Genomic DNA, 17,719 nt, shown 5'->3' on the forward strand with positions numbered 1-17,719 from the left:
CTTTTAAACAAGTTAGGTCTGTAAGGCCACATCTTACCAAAATGGTTCATTTGGATCGTGGATGAGCCCCCAGTTTGTCACAATCTGGCTGGAAAAAGTAATAGAGAGTTAAAAAAAGAAAAAAGTAATAGAGAGTAAAAGGAGTACCATATGACCACCCCATTGAGCGCTCTCTTTTAGACCAATTTCAACAATTTTCCAATAAGTAAGATATTTAGTAGGGCTGCAACGATACATCAGTTTGGATTAATATATTGATTGCATGAGCCAATATGCAAAGTGAAAATATCGTTCTATCGTATCGTATCGTATCGTATCGTCATCTTTGAGATTTGTCTTTATTTTCAAAATCCCAGACAGACTTTGTGATGTCGGCAAATATCGTATTTTCCAAAGAATCAGTGAAATGCCGTATCATGAGGAAACTTGTGATTTACACCCCTAATATTTAGTGATGATTTTGAAAAAAATAGTGCACATGATTTGGAAGTATTTGTTTAATGCTGTGAAAACGTGTCACTGGACGTCAATGAGCATCACTTATTCACAAAAAAGGCCTCGCCTTTTTTCTAAATTTATCAATTGTGCCAGTTATGGCAGAGTACAGTTTCCAGGAACCCGGGACAGGTGCTGATGTATCTGTCAAAGAGCTAGAACAAATGATATGCATGTACTTGTGAATGGGTGTAGTAAAAAAGCCTGACACACATCATGGTGCTACGCTGATGTAATGCTCTGTAACTGTTTCCAGTACATTCTTTGATCCATCCACTTTGTCAACAACCTCACTTGCTTCAGATGAACAGAAGAAAGACTTTGGGAGATTAGACCATGATTGGAATTGCCTACAGATTGTGACAGAGGAGCATAATAACGGGATGAAAGGATGATTGCTTTTAAGGGGAATTTCAGTGGAATTGGACGTTACAAGAAGAACAGGAATCTCTCGTATACTTTGATATGTGACTTTGACGTACATTAAGGGAGTGTGCAGGGTAAACGTGCCAGTTTTTAGAGAGAACGCTTTCATCAACATTTCCTGCAGAACAAAACCACAAGGCATTTGCAGACTGTGAGGATGAATGACAACCCGTCAGTTACTCTTGTTTCCACTTTTGATTGTCCGCAGCCAGTGTATAAGGTTTCCCAATGGGAAAAATCCAAGTCCTTCAGTGAAATTAGGAGACCATCCATTATGAAGGCCTATAACTGATTCATGGGTGGGATCGATTTGCTTGATTCCTTAAGCCATTTACAAGTTCTGCCTACACCATCATCCTTGGAGTGGTCAACGCTCAGCTGCAGTTCATATGTTACTGTAGTATCCTGCAGATCCCTCGGAAAAAAAAGTCACGAACAGGAGATGCTTCCAGACACAGCTGGCAGCCGACCACTCTCATCAAAATCAATACCCTGAAGAGAAGCAGACCATCCATAGAGCACAAAGCCCCAGTGTGGCAAAGATGGCCACAATGAGCCCCCTCCTGACAGTTGTAGGGATAATGGGGCAATTGCCAATGAAAGTTGAAAAAAGAGGCTGTTGCAGGCGCTGCAAAGATTAATACACACTATCAAGTGTAATATTTGTGCTTCACAGTTAAAAAAAATCCCACTCCCTTCAGTTACACACATAAGGAGACCCAAACGATAAGAACCACCAAATAAGAAGTCCTCAGACATGAAAAATGACGATCATGATGTTCAAGCAGAGTTCAGTATGTCGATGCTTTTTTCTGAGGTGATGTTATGATTATGGCGCAGTGTTAGCTGGAGGTAAACAGAGTAGTAGGCCACATGACCAAGCTAAAATGTCACCTTGCTTTGTTGGGTGCCAGAAACAGAAATAATTGCTCAAAATTGAAGTTTATTGCATACCAGCCACTCAAAGAAAAAAAAAAATACAATGGTAACTTTTGTAAAATAAAAAAAAAAGTTAAGCAGAAAAACACAACTGATCACTTCCTGAATTTAATTTTCTCTCTCTTACCGAACTATGATGAGAATTAATTTCCTTGTTTACTCTGTAAAATACACAAAACAAAACTCACCAAAACTATCTTGACTGGTCTTTCCACTGTTTCAACAATCACAATCTTTTGTTTGATCGAAAAGAATATCCTTAATTCACTGTGTTATGTGTGGAAATAGTCTGGTTCTACAGGTTCCTTTCCGTTCTCTCATCCTACCGGCTCAGCCCACTGTCCTCCGGCCAAGTGCACCATTCTGAGCCGGGGCCCCGCAGAGCAGCATCTGACACTTGTGCAGACAATTGACGAGAAACACAAAAATTATCCCCCAAAAACCCAGGCAGTGATGAAAACAACTAACCATATATATATTCAACCAATCCCCCAACTTATGGCAGTTGTTTAGGAAATAGTTTTGCCTCCATTTGAGCTCCGCCCACAAAATATTTTCTAATTTTCTAACAAAAAAGACTGAAGAAGTTGTAGAGGACTGATGTAATGAATAGAACTCTAATTTTGTGAGGTAAAAAACAAGTCCTTGCAGTTTTTTCTATCATGTGTATCAGTTTGTTATAGCAAACTAACATTTTTAAGTCAAATTCTTCTTTTTTTTTTTTTTTTACTGTATCAAACAGTTTCATACTCAAAGTGAACTGAAAGCTGTTCTTGAACCATTTGGAGTACATGCATGGTTTTGATCTCTTTTAAAAGGTAAATGTGAAGTTGTTTTCCCTGAGTAACAGAAGTTTGAACACACTGAAGTAGCTGAAGTAGATTTTTTTTTTTTTTAATTTCCACCTGAACATCATAATGGGACCACGGCATTTGGACCTAGTCCCAAGTTTAGATGTGATAACAATACTGCAGAAAATAAATATTTACATGTTTTTCTAAGGTTATGTCGAGGCAGTTTCTAGAAATCTCCTGCTAATTTTCTTTCTTTCTAAGAACTATAATTGACAGCATATGCAAACATTTTACACTTGCCGTTGAATATGGCTTTGACATGATGGTCTGTGATGATGGATACTTTATGTGAACCACTGTGCGACGGATGCCTGGAAATTCGGCTTGCATAGAATCGTATCTGGCCGGTCAAGTTTAAAACTGGCTGAATGAGGTTGCTGGCTGCTCGACTGGTGCATCTCTAATGAGAATAGTTTTCACTGTATGATTCATATTTTACATTACTATTAATTTAAATCATGAATGTATATTCTTTGTGATAGTATATTGAATGAAAATTGTGAATGCATAGCTGGCCAGATGCTATTGACCATCTGTCACGGCCTCACACGTCACTGACCATCAGGCTTCTAACTGCGTTCTCTACTAGTTTCCACTGGTTTGACAAACAAAGGGATTTCAGTTGTTTTTCCAGCCTTTGTGCCCTACTTCCCTCTTTCTCCATTTCCTCTCCATTTGTCTATTCATTTTTGAGTTGATCCAGTCTTCTCCCTGTTGACAGCACCCCCTCCGCCCACCACTGTGCACCTTCTGCCAGATCCAGCCTGCGCTCCTATTTGCTCCTATCCGGCCAACTCCCTTTAGCCCACCCCCCCGTCCTGTCCCTTTGCCAGGTGGCCAGCTCGCCAAATGGTGATGTTCAGATGCTGCCCAAGCTGCGTGGCTGGCCTGTCTCACTGACCATTAGCAGTGGGCTAATGGGTCTTTAGGAGATATACTGTAACAAGCGCAGTGTGAAGGGGTGGGATGAGGTGAAGTGGCGTGGTGTTAGCTGAGGATTTTCAGGCTTGGTTCGCCTCAAGTCAACTTAAGAAGCTCAGCCTGTGCTCGAATAAATAACCTCAACACAAAGCTTTCCTAGAAGGTAAAATATATAAATATATTGAATATGCAGTATTTGAATGAGACCCATCAGTTGTGGTCTTTGACATTTGTTCAGTGCAACAAATTTCTGCATATGGTATAAAAGACAACCCCCAAAGTTCACCACCTGCCCAATATAATAATTATACATAATCATAGTGGCACTAATTCTGATGTGTTCTCCGAGTCTTAAGAGTTTAATTATCACCCTAACCTTTACAACAATTTAATTCCCACATAAAACTCATGGTTCTCCAAACCTTTTAATTTTCTCTTGCACTGTTGGCGCCTGCTAATTCCAGTAGTCTTTTTAAAATTAAGAAATCAATAACAGTCAAAGACCTTTAATGATCTGAGGGCAAATACTAAATTCTTAAGAGGCTATAATAACATGTCTTTGGTTGAAGTTTGGTGTTTTTATGTCTTATTTTACTTTTTGTGATAAAACCATTGAAATGTCAATCTGTATGGTAAATGTAGCGTAACAATTCCACAAGCACAGAAGAGTTATGACGTCAGTTAAATCACAGCTGCACAGCAAGTCTCTAGTTGTACACTGTAGTGTGAGGTATATCTGTTTTACATGCTGCATGTGTGTTTACTTCCTGTCAACGCTATATTAACGTTAAGTTACTTACTTCACTTTTCACAGTTAGCTTGACACATATTGTTAATAGTATGTACTGTTTGTTTTGTATGCAATATTTTTGAGCATTTTCCACTTCCCCACCAACCAAGTTTGTTCGAAATAAACCCTGAATTTATTGGATTAGACATGAAAATATCACAGAGAGAGGAGCTAGAGGGAGGTCTGTTCTTAGGAAAGCAGCAGGGAGAAACAATGTCAAGAGCCAGAATATTTTCACCTCTACATCAGTGAATGAAGGATTTATTTTGACCCAATCAAACCTGGTGATTGCTGGTGCAGTGGAAAGGTGGGTCAAGATGTTTTTGGTGAGTTCAAGTTTATTTTTTGTTAAGTTTGAATGAAGATGACAAAGCGAGCAAGCTAATGTTGCTAAGGGTTATCTAAAACAATGAGGTTATTATCAAAATGCTCAAAAACACATGTACAAAATGAATGCTTAATACTATTGACATGCACCAAGCTAACTGTGAAAAGTAAGGTAAGTAGCTTAAGAATTAAAAATCTGTAGAAAAATTATAGGTGAAGTAACACCTACAGCATTCATGACATTCATTCATTCATGACCTACAGCATTCATAAATCGATATGCAGCTTGTAAAATGGATATATGTCACACTGCATTGTGCAAGAAGAGAATATATATAATGTTTGATAAGATTTGCGAACTAGCTAATAGCTAACTTAAGGTTTGTGGTCACACCAGATGAAGGTTGCAGCAGCAAAACTCCTGAGTGCACTGAATTGAACAAGACAACATTTCACTGCTTGTGATTTCAGAGGAAGATTGTGATATTTCGTTTTTCAAAAATTGCACAGTCTCACTTGAAAGTTCAAGCACATTAAATACTCAAATGTTTTTGCTTTAATAGAACTGCTAAAGGAAACAAGCTAATTAATGTCCCAGCACATGATACCTGTGTCTAAACCTCATAGGAGCTACAGCTGTTGAAAGCAAAGCAAAGATGAATCTATAGTGGGATGTGCAGTAGTCATTCAGCTTTTCAAAAACATGAATGAAAGAACCAATTATGTAACCATGGTAACCTTACTGATGCTTTATGCTTTGTCAGTCGTTTTTATATGAAGATTATTTTTGGTCTATTTCATTTTATGTAAAAGAATTAACATGTATCCCACTCCTTCACCTCATACATTATTTGTCCAGATTTTGTTGAATATATGGCTCACATCTATTCTATTTCTGAATACATTTCAAATGTTATATTAAACTCTAGCACATGCCCATGTTCTTTGTCCAGACTTATGTCTCCCAAAAAACAAAGAAACAAGCAAACAAACAACACACACATCCATTTTTGACTTTTTGACTCTCAATTTGAAAATACCTGGGAGAAATGTCAGGTACGATTTATATTCCTCAGATAGAATACTGCTATAATACAGGTAATGTTTTCTTATACTTTTACACTGTGAACATTTTCAGTCTCTTGTGTGATCTTCACTGGGTTGGCAAGTGCACACAATTTCTGTAATTTGTTCTCCAAGGTTGCCTTGGTAATGGTGTTTCTCAGATTTCTATAGCTCAGTCTACTCCAAGGCTGCTCTTGTTGCTCCTTCTCAGAGCTTTTCCTTTAAATCAGCAGAATGTCGAGTAAAATTACACGTCATAGCGCTCACCTGCGACCTTCAGATTCATGTAACCTGCTATGTTGGTGCAGTCTATAGAATACATGCTGTGTTCGCTTTTCTGTACGTTTGAATGTGGATTTCTGTGGTTACTTTTTCCCCCACATTGAATGCCCTCATTATTTAAGGTGATTACACATTCAAGCTAATTGCAAAGTGTAACATGAGGATATGTAAATTATGTGAGAACTGCAAAATAAATATACCTAAAACTATCTTGAATGGGAAATCCTCTGACAAGTAGAGGTACATTAGGTTGTTTGGCCAGCCACAACAATGAAACATATAATTCTTCATGTTAAAACACAAAGAATAAATAAATATAATTAGATTTTTGTTGTACTAAATTCCAGGAAATCATTTATTGATGTGCTCACCTTCAGAGCTGACCTGTACACAGCTGTGTAAATCAGTAAGGAGATTTTAGCAGAATGAAACTTTAATTAGCCTTGGATTAAACCAGACCCTTTTAAGTTGTTTATTTTTACATGATGGCTCAGTTGGTTAGGTTTAGATAATAAATTAATTCACATTTGAACAGGACATTTGCTCATCTGTTAACAAGTAAACAGCTGCTTTTTCTGTATGCCTTTAAGAGAGAGGATTCAGCTATACTGATATTTAAATAAAGCATTAAGTACGTGCACTTTTGCAATTTTAGTCTTTGAAATGTTGGTAACACTTTATAATAACCAACCTAACATTACTTAATAGTTATTCCACTGTTAACAAATGATGGAATTCTATTTAATTATACTAACTAATCATTAGGAATGCTATATCTCATGTTATTTTACCATTAGGTTGTGTAATATGATTTATAAATCATACAGTATATTGCATCACAGCTGATTAGAGACAATCACATTCTGATTAAATTAGTAAACTAACAGTTTACTGATGCACACATAACATTTTATATATTATAGCATTTGTTAATTATTGCCAAATGATTTTTAAACATTTAAGCAATAATGAAATAAGAAGATGGACCAGATATTTATAACAAATTGTAAATGGTTAATAATTAGTTTGTTAGCTGTATATAAATATTATTTGGATGGCTACTATAATACTATACTATAATGATTATAATATCTTACATACTGTGTACGTACCTTATGTATATTACTTAAGTACATGAACTTACGCAAGCTATTTTAATCCAAAGCATGATCTACCTATCTTTTGTGCCTTTATTTTGAAAATCTACCTGGATGTTGGATATTTATTATTGATAAATTGCCCAGAGTCCTGGATGTGCAAAAATGACACTACGCTGGCCATTTTAAAGTTGCAACTGATGTTTACAAAACTTTACAATTGCTTAACAAATTGTTTATGAAGCATATAGAAACATTATTTCTATATTATATTATATATATATATATATATATATATATATATATATATATATATATATATATATATATATATATATATATATATATATATATATATATTATATATTATTATTTTATTAATGATAAAATAACTATTACTAAAGTTTAACTATCAATTTACCATTCATTAAGGAAGATTATTATAAAGTGCTACCAAAATGTCATTCTTGAACCTCTATTGCACCTGCAGATTCCAAAACCATTAAAAAAGAACTCCAACAGTTTACTAATTGCACATTTTTCATATATTTTTCATTTCTCGATGTATTCTTTTTTTACAGAGTTGGTACATTTTTTATAAATTTTGGACTACAGTGAAATGTTTCTTTTAACAAATACAGAATGGCAGCTCTTGAAACATACTGACATGGTAGTAAAATCTACATTTGTTTAATTTTTTTGAAATACATACATGTGTACAGCATATATCACATACATATGGACAGAGTTCAGAGTATTGACCTGTGATCGTCCACTTGTGTTGTTTTGCTGTTGCTGCGTACGTCAGTGACGCACATGTCCCGTGTGCCTCTCCTTTGGTCGTTTAAGGCAAAGAGGGAATACAATGGGGTGCAAAAGACAACGTAACATGACTTCAACACAAGGGCAAACACTCTTTGTTTTCATCGCCACCTTTTTGCCTTGATTCTGGCAGTGACCGCACAGTGCTGCAGTTGTGAGGCAGAGTACCCACTTAGGCTCAGGACCACAAGGCAGAGAAGTTTAGGGAAAGGTGTTTCTGAGAAAATTTGGATAATCCGAAATAAATTCCTCCCAAATCTTTCTGAATGTGAACCAAACTGTTGCATATGTGTGTTGAAATAAAGGTTTCTTATTATAGCTCAATTATTATGTGTTGTCCCACTTTGTCTCTGTGTTGTGCGCGTTGTGAATCTATTTGAAAAATGCTCCAAACAGGCAACATTTTGCCTGAGTTTCATTATAGACAACAGAATGAGAAAAAAAGAAATATACAAAAACCCATTATTAAGCTAAAAATATACCAAATCAGATCATAATGAATAAAAAGAGATATGAGTGGATGTTTTTTTCCACAGTCCACAGAGGGATAGGTTCCTTAAATTATATCTGATATTAGCTAATGTGCTCTCCACTGCTGCTCCTCTGAGAAGGGCTGGGAGGATGTTAGTAAGACCTCGAACAGGATCACTTCTCCGGTTTAAAATGTCCATCAGCTAGAACAGCACGCTGTCACTGCTGGTACCAAATAATACATCTCTGATAAATATGTACACACACACAGACATACACAATCGAATGCGGGTCATTATTTAGGTTATGTAGAAAAAAAATCGTCTTTTTTTTTTTTTCCTCCAGGGTCATCTGCATTCATCCGCTCTGTGCCGCTCTCCTTCTCAGAGGGGAAAAGCGTGTGAACTGAAGTCACCTCAATCTGTAATTCGTCTTCCTCTCCTGCTGGCCCCGCAGCTGTGGGCGAGCCAGTAGCTGTTGGCAGGGCGGCTGCTCTTATACGTTAGTCTCCAGCCCGTTCATGTCAACCGAACAGTGGTCCTTGTCCCTGTGCTCTCTCTTGTGGTGAGAGGAGTGAGCGTGTTTCTTCTTCTCTATTGGCCGGATCCCCTCCTCCAGCTGGATGAGGCGAGCCACGTCCGGGGAGAGGTGGTCATGCTTGCTGCCCGGCGGAGGTGGCTGGTAGCAGCCGTTCTTCTGGTTTTGGTAGGTCATCATCTGCTGGATGCTTATCATGGGTTTAGTTTCACAGATCAGAGGCACCTGTGGACAATCGTGGAGAAGAAGAAGATGAAGAGTCACCCAGAATCAAGTTATTAAACAGGCACTTCTTGTATGTGCCAGCAAACTGACCTGTAGATCCTGATTTTTAATTTGGGAATACACTCAACAAAAATACAAACTGACCACTTTTGCTTTTGCTCTCATTTCTCACAAGTTTAATTAGTCCAACACTTCTTCTATTTTTTTTTTTTCCCCTGGAGGGCAAAGTCATGACCCACTCCACTGTGCCTCTGATTGGTTAGGACTCGTTGCCTTTGTTGGTTAGATTTAAGCATGAGGAGTGATTGGTTAGGGTTAGGGTAAGAATATCAGGGTAAGCCAATCAGAAGCAGACTAGAGCGGGTAATGACTTTAGAGGTGCTCACTAACACAGATCTTACCACTTTTGTGAACAAAACTTAAGAAAAATAAACATTTATTGTCCACAGAGGAAGTCTTAGATTTATTTTACTCATGAAAAATGGAAGCAAACACAAAAGCGCTGCATTTACATTTTCATTGCTCATATATTTTTCATACAGTAGGTTAGCATTTAAGGTTAGATTAGGACATGAATAACACAATGATAAGTTAATGTTAACTTGTAACATCATTTTTAGAATAATTTTAGCCTTTTTTCCTCCAATAATGAATGAGTAAATGTAAAGCTTTTGCATTATTATTGTTGATTAATATGGATAAACTTACCAGCATGTATTTACAACAACTTCCTGTGAGAATTGCCTTTATTAAGACTGCTGTCTTGATGAAATCTAGGGATTGTAATCAGTTTAAATATGATAAATGTTTTGTTTATAGCTTAACTCTAATATGAAAAAGGAAATTTTGGGGAAAAATTGTTACTTAATTGCCAATAGTAAGATGATAAGATTGATGCCACTCTCATGTCTCTGTGTTAGCAATGGAGCTAGAGCCAGGAGTTGATTAGCAAAGCTTAATGTGATGAATGGAAGTGTTTCCATGCCATTGTTTGGACAGCCCAGGCTATTATTCTGAAACCCCGATAGTCTAAATAATGTCAATGGGCTTTCATTTACCCAACATAAAAACAAATGTTCATTGCTCCGAGGCCCATTGCTTCAATAATGCACACTTTCCCTAACCCTAACCCTCACCGTTAAGACTGAAATTAAGGCCAGAAAGATAGCTTATTAAGGGCTATGTCCCCACTGATTCAGCACCATGGACAGAGTCCACAGCAGTCTGAACTAACAGGGAGAGCAGGGAGAGTGTGTATTTTTAGGAGATGGACCATTGCAGAAATGGCCAACACATGTTGGAACAATGAGCAGTCTGTTTTTTAGAGGCAGTGCAATTACATACTAAGTCAATAGATAGATTAGCTTACAACCAAATGTCTGTGTATAGCTTGTATGTTGGCTGTTTGGGGCAAGTAATCATGGACTGTACACTTGGTCCAGCAATGTTAATTTGTGCCAATCACCCAAATTGATGGTCAAGCGTGTAGATTTACAGGGATTAGTTGAATCAGAAATAGAACATAATATTTGTAAATATACTGTCATTACTCTATAATCACCTAAAATAAGAATCATTGTGTTTTCATTACATTCACTGACAGTGTCTTCCTCCACTGACGGTGTCAGGTTGGACCATCATACTTCTACAGTAGAACAGAACAGATAAACCAGACACTGGCTCTTGATAACTCCTTTCATGACTTATGTAGGTTTTACCGCCACAGTAGCTTCTCCTACAAGCTATGTGCAATCTGCAACCTCGCCGCTAGATGCCATTAAATCCCATGCTCAAGTCCTTTGATTTAGTTTTCTGTCAACACCTATTGTTTAATCTGTACACAAATACAAATCCAAAAACAATATGTAGTGGTTTCACAGGGAGTTTCATCCTAGGGTGACCAGATGTCCGGACAAATTCAGGACAGTACCAAATTACAAGCAATTGTCCCGAATCCTGTTCTGTTTGTCACAAAAATTAATATATGAACAACAAATAAATCTGTGAAAATATATGTAGGCTATAATTCCTGCTCTTATTTATTAAAAAAATGTCTCATTTGTTTTTGCAAAATGTGAAAGAATATTACTGATGTGTTTTCACTAGTCTCTTGCAATGATAGGTCTGTCATAAATAATGGATTGTTAGTGTCATTTGGCCTGTTTTAAACCAGATGACAGAGAGTCACTGCAGGAGGAACTTATGATAAAAGAAAAAAAAAGAATATATATGTACACACACACACACACACACATATATATATATATATATATATATATACATATATATATATATATATATATATATGTATAAAACTGCTGATCTTCATAATATGAATAACAAATATCCCATACGCAGATCAACAACCTACACAACAACCTTAAGAAGACAACAGACAGATGGTTTGCAGCCTCATTGATTTGTCCTTGCATGCTCTTACCTGCTCTCCTTCTTTGACAAAGTCTTTTCTGCAGATATGAGCCATAATGCCTGTGGCCAGAGCATCACCCATCACATTGACCATAGTCCTGAATCGATCCCTGAATGATACAATCAGAAGTCATCCACAGTGGTAATGAAGCATGGGAAAATATTACTAATCATCTAAAAAACATGCAGATCTTCGAAGTGGTTATTTTTTTCACATAAATGTTCAGGTTTATGCCATTTAGAGGCTATTGTAAAATTCCCAATACATATTTTATTCTGTTTATTGCATTTACGTATTAACTCCAGTTAAGAAGAAGAAAATTTAAATTGCTGGAAGAAAATGTTATAATTACTTCTAATTGGTTGCTTTGCTTGTGTCCATCTATTCATGATGGAGAGATTAACCCTTACTTACAAAGCCCAGTCAACAGCAATGATGAGAGTGATGTCATCAGTGGGCAGACCTACAGAGGTCAACACGATCACCATGGTTACCAGTCCAGCCTGTGGGATTCCAGCTGCACCAATACTGGCTGCGGTGGCAGTGATGCTGAGACGAAGAGACAGAAGAGCAAAGGGCATTTACTTTTTATAACATACAGGAACGAGTCTTCATTAAAGGTGTACAGGATGTCTCTTAGTTGTTAAGTCCATAAAATGTCAGAAAATGTTGAAAAATGTTCATCACTGTTTCCTGAAGCCAGAGGTGATGTCCTCAAATGTCTTGTTTTGTCCTCAACCAACAAAGAGACTCAGTTTACTTTCATAGAGCAGTGAAGGAACCAAAAAATATTCATATGTTTGAAGCTGGAATCAGATAATTTGGACATTTTTGTCTTAAAAAATGACTCAGAATGATTAATTGATTATCAAAATAGTTGGCAATCAATTTAATAGTTGTACTTTTTTACTCTACATTTTTTTTACAGCTAGTTACTTTGCAGGTTCACGTTTTTCACACAAAACAAATGATCAGCTTACTGGTGTTTCTCTCTGCTTTTGTGCTGCAGGCTGTTTTTCGATCAACAATTTCATGATCTTGTGACATTCTCTTGTACTACTAAATGCTGGAGGGTGGACACCGACTGGTTACCTTGATACTGATGGCGCACTGTAGTTCACGATAGGTATAGTTTTGTGGAGGCATGCAAGCACTGATAAGGAAAAGTGCAGCACATACGTTCAAGGTAAATGACTGCATTTGTCCACTCCCCTTTAAATACTGTTTGTAAGCCTGTCAAGCTTTCCATTCTAACACGACACATTTGCAGTTTACACTCTTCACAATTTTTTTAAACAATGGGTTTGTGATTTCACACCAGGTTATTATACTTAACTAAAATTACACTAAAAACTGAAACTAGGAGGAGGCATTGGTGCACATATTTATCGATGCTGGGATGTCTACATGACTGTGGGCCTTCACAAAGTGTTGTGTTTGTATTGTTTCTTCTTAAACTTATTACATCTTGGCCCTGATAAATCCCCCCAGGGATTTATTTGAGCCAACTGAGCAAGTTAACTAAGGGGGGGGGGGGGGGCATTTTATCACAAGCTGACTGAGGGGAGGCCAACAGTCTCAACTCAAACCCATAAAAAGCAGTTAAAACTGGATTGGCTCAACCAGCAAAATGCTGCTAAAATGCAAATCAAACAATATAAGGTACAATAATCTAACGCGCTGAGCTATTCACCATAAAGAATCCTTTTTTTAAAGATTACTTTTGGGCTTTTTTGCGATAGGGACTGCTGAAGATATGACAGGAAAGGGAGAGAGGGGATCACACGCAGCAAATGGGCCACAGGCAAGAAACGAACTAGTGGCCGTTGCAGAGGACTAAAAGCCTCAGTGCATGGGCCGCACTCTCCACCAACTGAGCTATAGGAGCATAATGCATACTTTTAGGGGACACATTTTGATTATGATGCACATTTCAGTGCACCACTTTTACTTGGAACAGAGTATATTTACACTGTAGAATCAGGACTTTTAATTAAAGGCTAAAAAAAGATTTGAATATTCAAGCAACAATTGTGTTGGGAGACTAGGAGATGTAGGGAGAATGATTAAGTGGATGTTCTGTCTAAGACCTTGGACCTCTGAGCACAAACTGACAAAGTGTTCCTCTGCAGGGCCGGGGTGGGGCTAGTGTGGTGTAGTGGGGTGGAGGTTGGGTTAGCATGCAGATGGAACATCTCCATGGTCAGCAGCCAAACGGCACGGGAACAGGACGCAGAGAGAGGGGAAAATTATTATAATTCTGGCGTGACAAGGGAGATGAGTAATACAGGTCATATGGGTTTTACCGCCAAGGGATTATGAGGGAATGGGCACAGACTGCAGCCATGAGGAGAGGTCTGCTTAATGTTATTACAGTAGGAAAGGCCATGAAATCATAGGAGGGGGAGGCCATTTTCCTAGACCTAGGGTGGCCACAGGTACTGTAGCTGAAGGTTACAGGCTGGTGGTGTTGGTGGGTTGTCTGTGTTTTTGTCTGTTTGTCTCTCTGTCTGTGTCCCCGGGGCTTCCAGACTGATTTAGCAGAAATCAGATCAGACTAAGAAGCTCATATGAGGCATAATCTGTGTGACATTTACATATATGTGTATCTACTAAATCCTATAATATTTTTTATTAATTCAGAATTAAACTAAATGTGTGACGTTTAATTCACATGTTGCACTCAAAAAACCACAAGTATGCCTGTAACATTTTCTGACCCAGATGAAATTTGTTTACATTGTCAGACTCTGGGAGTTTTTTCCTCATTTGCAAACTGCAGAATCTGTCTGAAGACTTGTTGATGTCATGAAGTCATTTCAAAGGAAATGATTGCCATATGCTTTATGAGAGTTGGTTGAGAAAAAAGGCAAGCCCCAGTTTGGATTATGACCAAAAATATCAACTTAAAAAGAATCTCATAGGATAGGATAGGATGGTAAAGCTATATAGTTATATATATTCACAGAGCCTTCATTCTCTGCTGATCAGCCCTGTCTTGCATTAGAAAAGTACACAGCTGCAATAACTGAGCTGAAAGAAAATTGGCCCAATGTCAGGGAAAAGAAAAATCATAATTTATCGAAAAGAAGCCTATCAAGTATGACTCATTGTTAAACATTTTAAAAATATGTAATACAAATAGAGAATTGTATGAAATGTTATCCGAAATATCAGAAAAACTCATCTCTTACCAGTTTCACAGGAAATAATCTGCTCAAAATTCATCAAAAATTACTTGTTTTATACAAACTTCTGTTAGTATTTGTGTTCACTATTTCAATTCATTGTACAATTTATCAGCTGTTCTTTATTGTTATTATAATGCATTGAATATAATATGAAATATCTATAAAATGTCATTTAGTCAGGGGTCATCAGTTTACTAAATGAAAGGAAAGGTGGAAAATGTTGGGAACCACTGTCATAATGCAACCTAACAGCATCTTTTATTAGATAACTATCCCCCTGTCTGTAATGCAGGCTTTCTGCTGAAAATTTGTATTAACCCTGATGACATCATTAGGGTTATTTTAGGCTTTAGAAATCTCTCTCCATATCCAGAGTAGATTATACAACTGTTTTTACAGGCTGGAAATTATTCCCTGTGATGAGTGAACTGAACCTGATGTGTAAAATCAGTGGAGTGCCCCTTTAAGCCCTGTGATTATTTTCACTAAATTTGTATAAAGAGATAGTTCGGATTATTTGATGTGGGGTTCTATGACTTACTTATCAATAGTCTGTGTATTAGCTAAAGTAGCTGCTGGTCGGCACACCTCCAGTTTGGAGAAGCAGAGAAGGGCAACAGCACAGAAGCTAAGCCAGTGGTTCTCAACCTGGGGGTTGGGACCCCCAAGGAGGTCTATAACAGTTTATTGCTTAACTTCCATGTTAGAACTCCTCTCTGCTTCTTCAAACTAGGGGTGTACGACCGTTATCTACTGTAATATATAATATAGTCCTGCATCAAATAATCAAAACTACTACTGTCATCCAGAGAACAACATAATCAATAAAAATATAGAAACTGCTGTTAAAAAACAGATAAAGGTCAGCAGTTTGCTCTTCTAACAGATATTTGATACAGGAGCCATTGTGCTGATCTTCCTTTTTTGACCTCCCTCACACGCCAACATTCATTATCAGTTTCTAAAACTTTACGTTTTTATGAGCCACTGTCAATCTAAAGTCAGCGAGCCTTACCTGATCGTTATGATCTGTCCAAAATCAAGCTCATAATTATTCACTTGGGCGATGAAGATGGCTGCCACAGCCTCGTAGAGGGCGGTGCCATCCATATTGATGGTGGCCCCAACAGGCAGCACAAAGCGGATGATGCGTCTGTCGATATGGTTGTTCTCAAGGAGGCACTTGAAGGTGATAGGCAGAGTGGCAGAGCTACAACAAGAAAAAGATACATAATTACAGATAATGAGCCTCCTCTGTAACAAGTGTCGTGTCATGAATGACACAACAAAGACGACATCTTTATTTACAAGTAGTAATTTTCTCCAGCACGGTGTGGGTGGGGTAGTTTGGGGTCTCTCATAACAAAGCCACAGCACACCCAAAGGTCTGTAAAAAAGCCAGTATGCATGTAAATATATTTTTCACAATGCTGTGATAACAATCTGCAGAAAATTACCCTTGGCTTGAGCAAAGTTGGTTAGGTGAGACAAACTGAATACTGCAAAATTCTGCCTCTCAACTGACCGTTTGCTAAGCCCCTCCTCCAAACAATAACTGTCCAATCATAGTTTAGCAACCATAACTAGGCACTGCAGGCCTGTCAAGCTTTGCATTTCTCGACATGTTGAAGTAGTGTGCATGGGGCTCTGAAGGCTCATTTATTCCCCTTTTACATACAAAAACAGATATATCTGTTCCAAATGTAGAAACCGTCTCTGTCCACATACTTCTATGCGTCCTTTATGTTGGCAAAGATGTTAAGCAATGCCTTCACTAGATGGTGCCACTCAGGATGAAAAGTTACCTCAAAGAAGAGTCAAAAGGTTGTGACAACAACAACCATGGAGATGCTGAAGGAAGTTGTAATTATGTACCTTTTGAGGAAGAGGCGATAGCAGAGGCAGCGTTGTCGATGACAGTGGTCACGACGTGGAATTCTTTTCATTAACTGAGAACAGACATTATTTCCAATATTTTGTTTGCATTTCCAATAATATACTTTCTCGTCTATCGGCTACACTGCTACGCTGACCCCACGACTACCAGAAGTACTGCTCCGTTTCATCTGTGTCTGTAAGCTTTCAGAAAACATGCTGAAATATGGATGAGATGAACGCAAAATACGGACAGGCCATCTGTCTGTATGTGTATCAGACATTTTGCATAAATGAATCTTAAAAAGTGTGATACTCTGTCTCATTTGCTTAGGGTGATGTCACAAACCTAAAACACAAGAACAAACCTGAGGGATTAACCATGTTCAATGGATTAAACTTTGTCTTGATCTGCTCTAACATAAGCAGCTAACATTAGCTTGTCCAGCTAACTAGCTTACGACCTGCAGTAACATTCCCTCCAGCCAAACTTTTGTTAGATACCACCAGATTTGCCACACATGGGCTGGTGCATAATCAAATTGGGACGAGGATGACGCATCTCTCTCTGTCTCGCTGTCTTAGGTCTAAGCCTGGTTAGTTTAGCCCTTATCCTGGGGTGAATATGTCCAGATGGTCTGGCTAGATGACCACCTCAAAGTCCACTACACCTATCATCTAATCACAGTGTTTCGTTTTATGATGTCAAGGAGTGTATTTCTGTTGTCTGTTGTATACATATACGTGTCTTTTAGCATTAACGTTATATCATGTACACAGCCATTTACATATTTCAGACTCTCTTACAGCGTTCTCATTTTAAAATGAGACTTAAAAATGTCAGTTCAAGAAAACCTCTCAGCTGACATATTAACATTAGCTTACATTAGTGTCATCAGCTAGAAATGAGAAGGTGCTTTTGTTTACTTCTATGTGGAATCAGAGACCAAGTGTTTCGAAATTACTACCAA

The 17,719-nt window shown here is 37.8% G+C and overlaps 1 protein-coding gene across 1 annotated transcript in view; it reads right to left on the reverse strand.

Moving 5' to 3' along the window:
• Nucleotides 1-8,372: 8,372 nt before the first annotated feature.
• Nucleotides 8,373-17,719, reverse strand: part of slc1a7a (solute carrier family 1 member 7a) — a 51,599-nt gene continuing 42,252 nt past the window's right edge. Inside the window, exons 8-11 of the mRNA XM_084732124.1 lie at nt 15,889-16,083; nt 12,097-12,231; nt 11,692-11,791; nt 8,373-9,251 (exon numbers count right to left, since the gene is read on the reverse strand). Coding sequence (XP_084588250.1) covers nt 8,985-9,251; nt 11,692-11,791; nt 12,097-12,231; nt 15,889-16,083 — 697 coding nt within the window. The 3' untranslated portion in view covers nt 8,373-8,984. The remainder of the gene's footprint in view (nt 9,252-11,691; nt 11,792-12,096; nt 12,232-15,888; nt 16,084-17,719) is intronic.

This window comes from Lutjanus erythropterus, chromosome 12 (genome assembly GCF_056507025.1).
Source record: "Lutjanus erythropterus isolate fLutEry1 chromosome 12, fLutEry1.hap2, whole genome shotgun sequence".
NCBI classification, from domain to species: Eukaryota; Metazoa; Chordata; class Actinopteri; order Lutjaniformes; family Lutjanidae; genus Lutjanus; species Lutjanus erythropterus.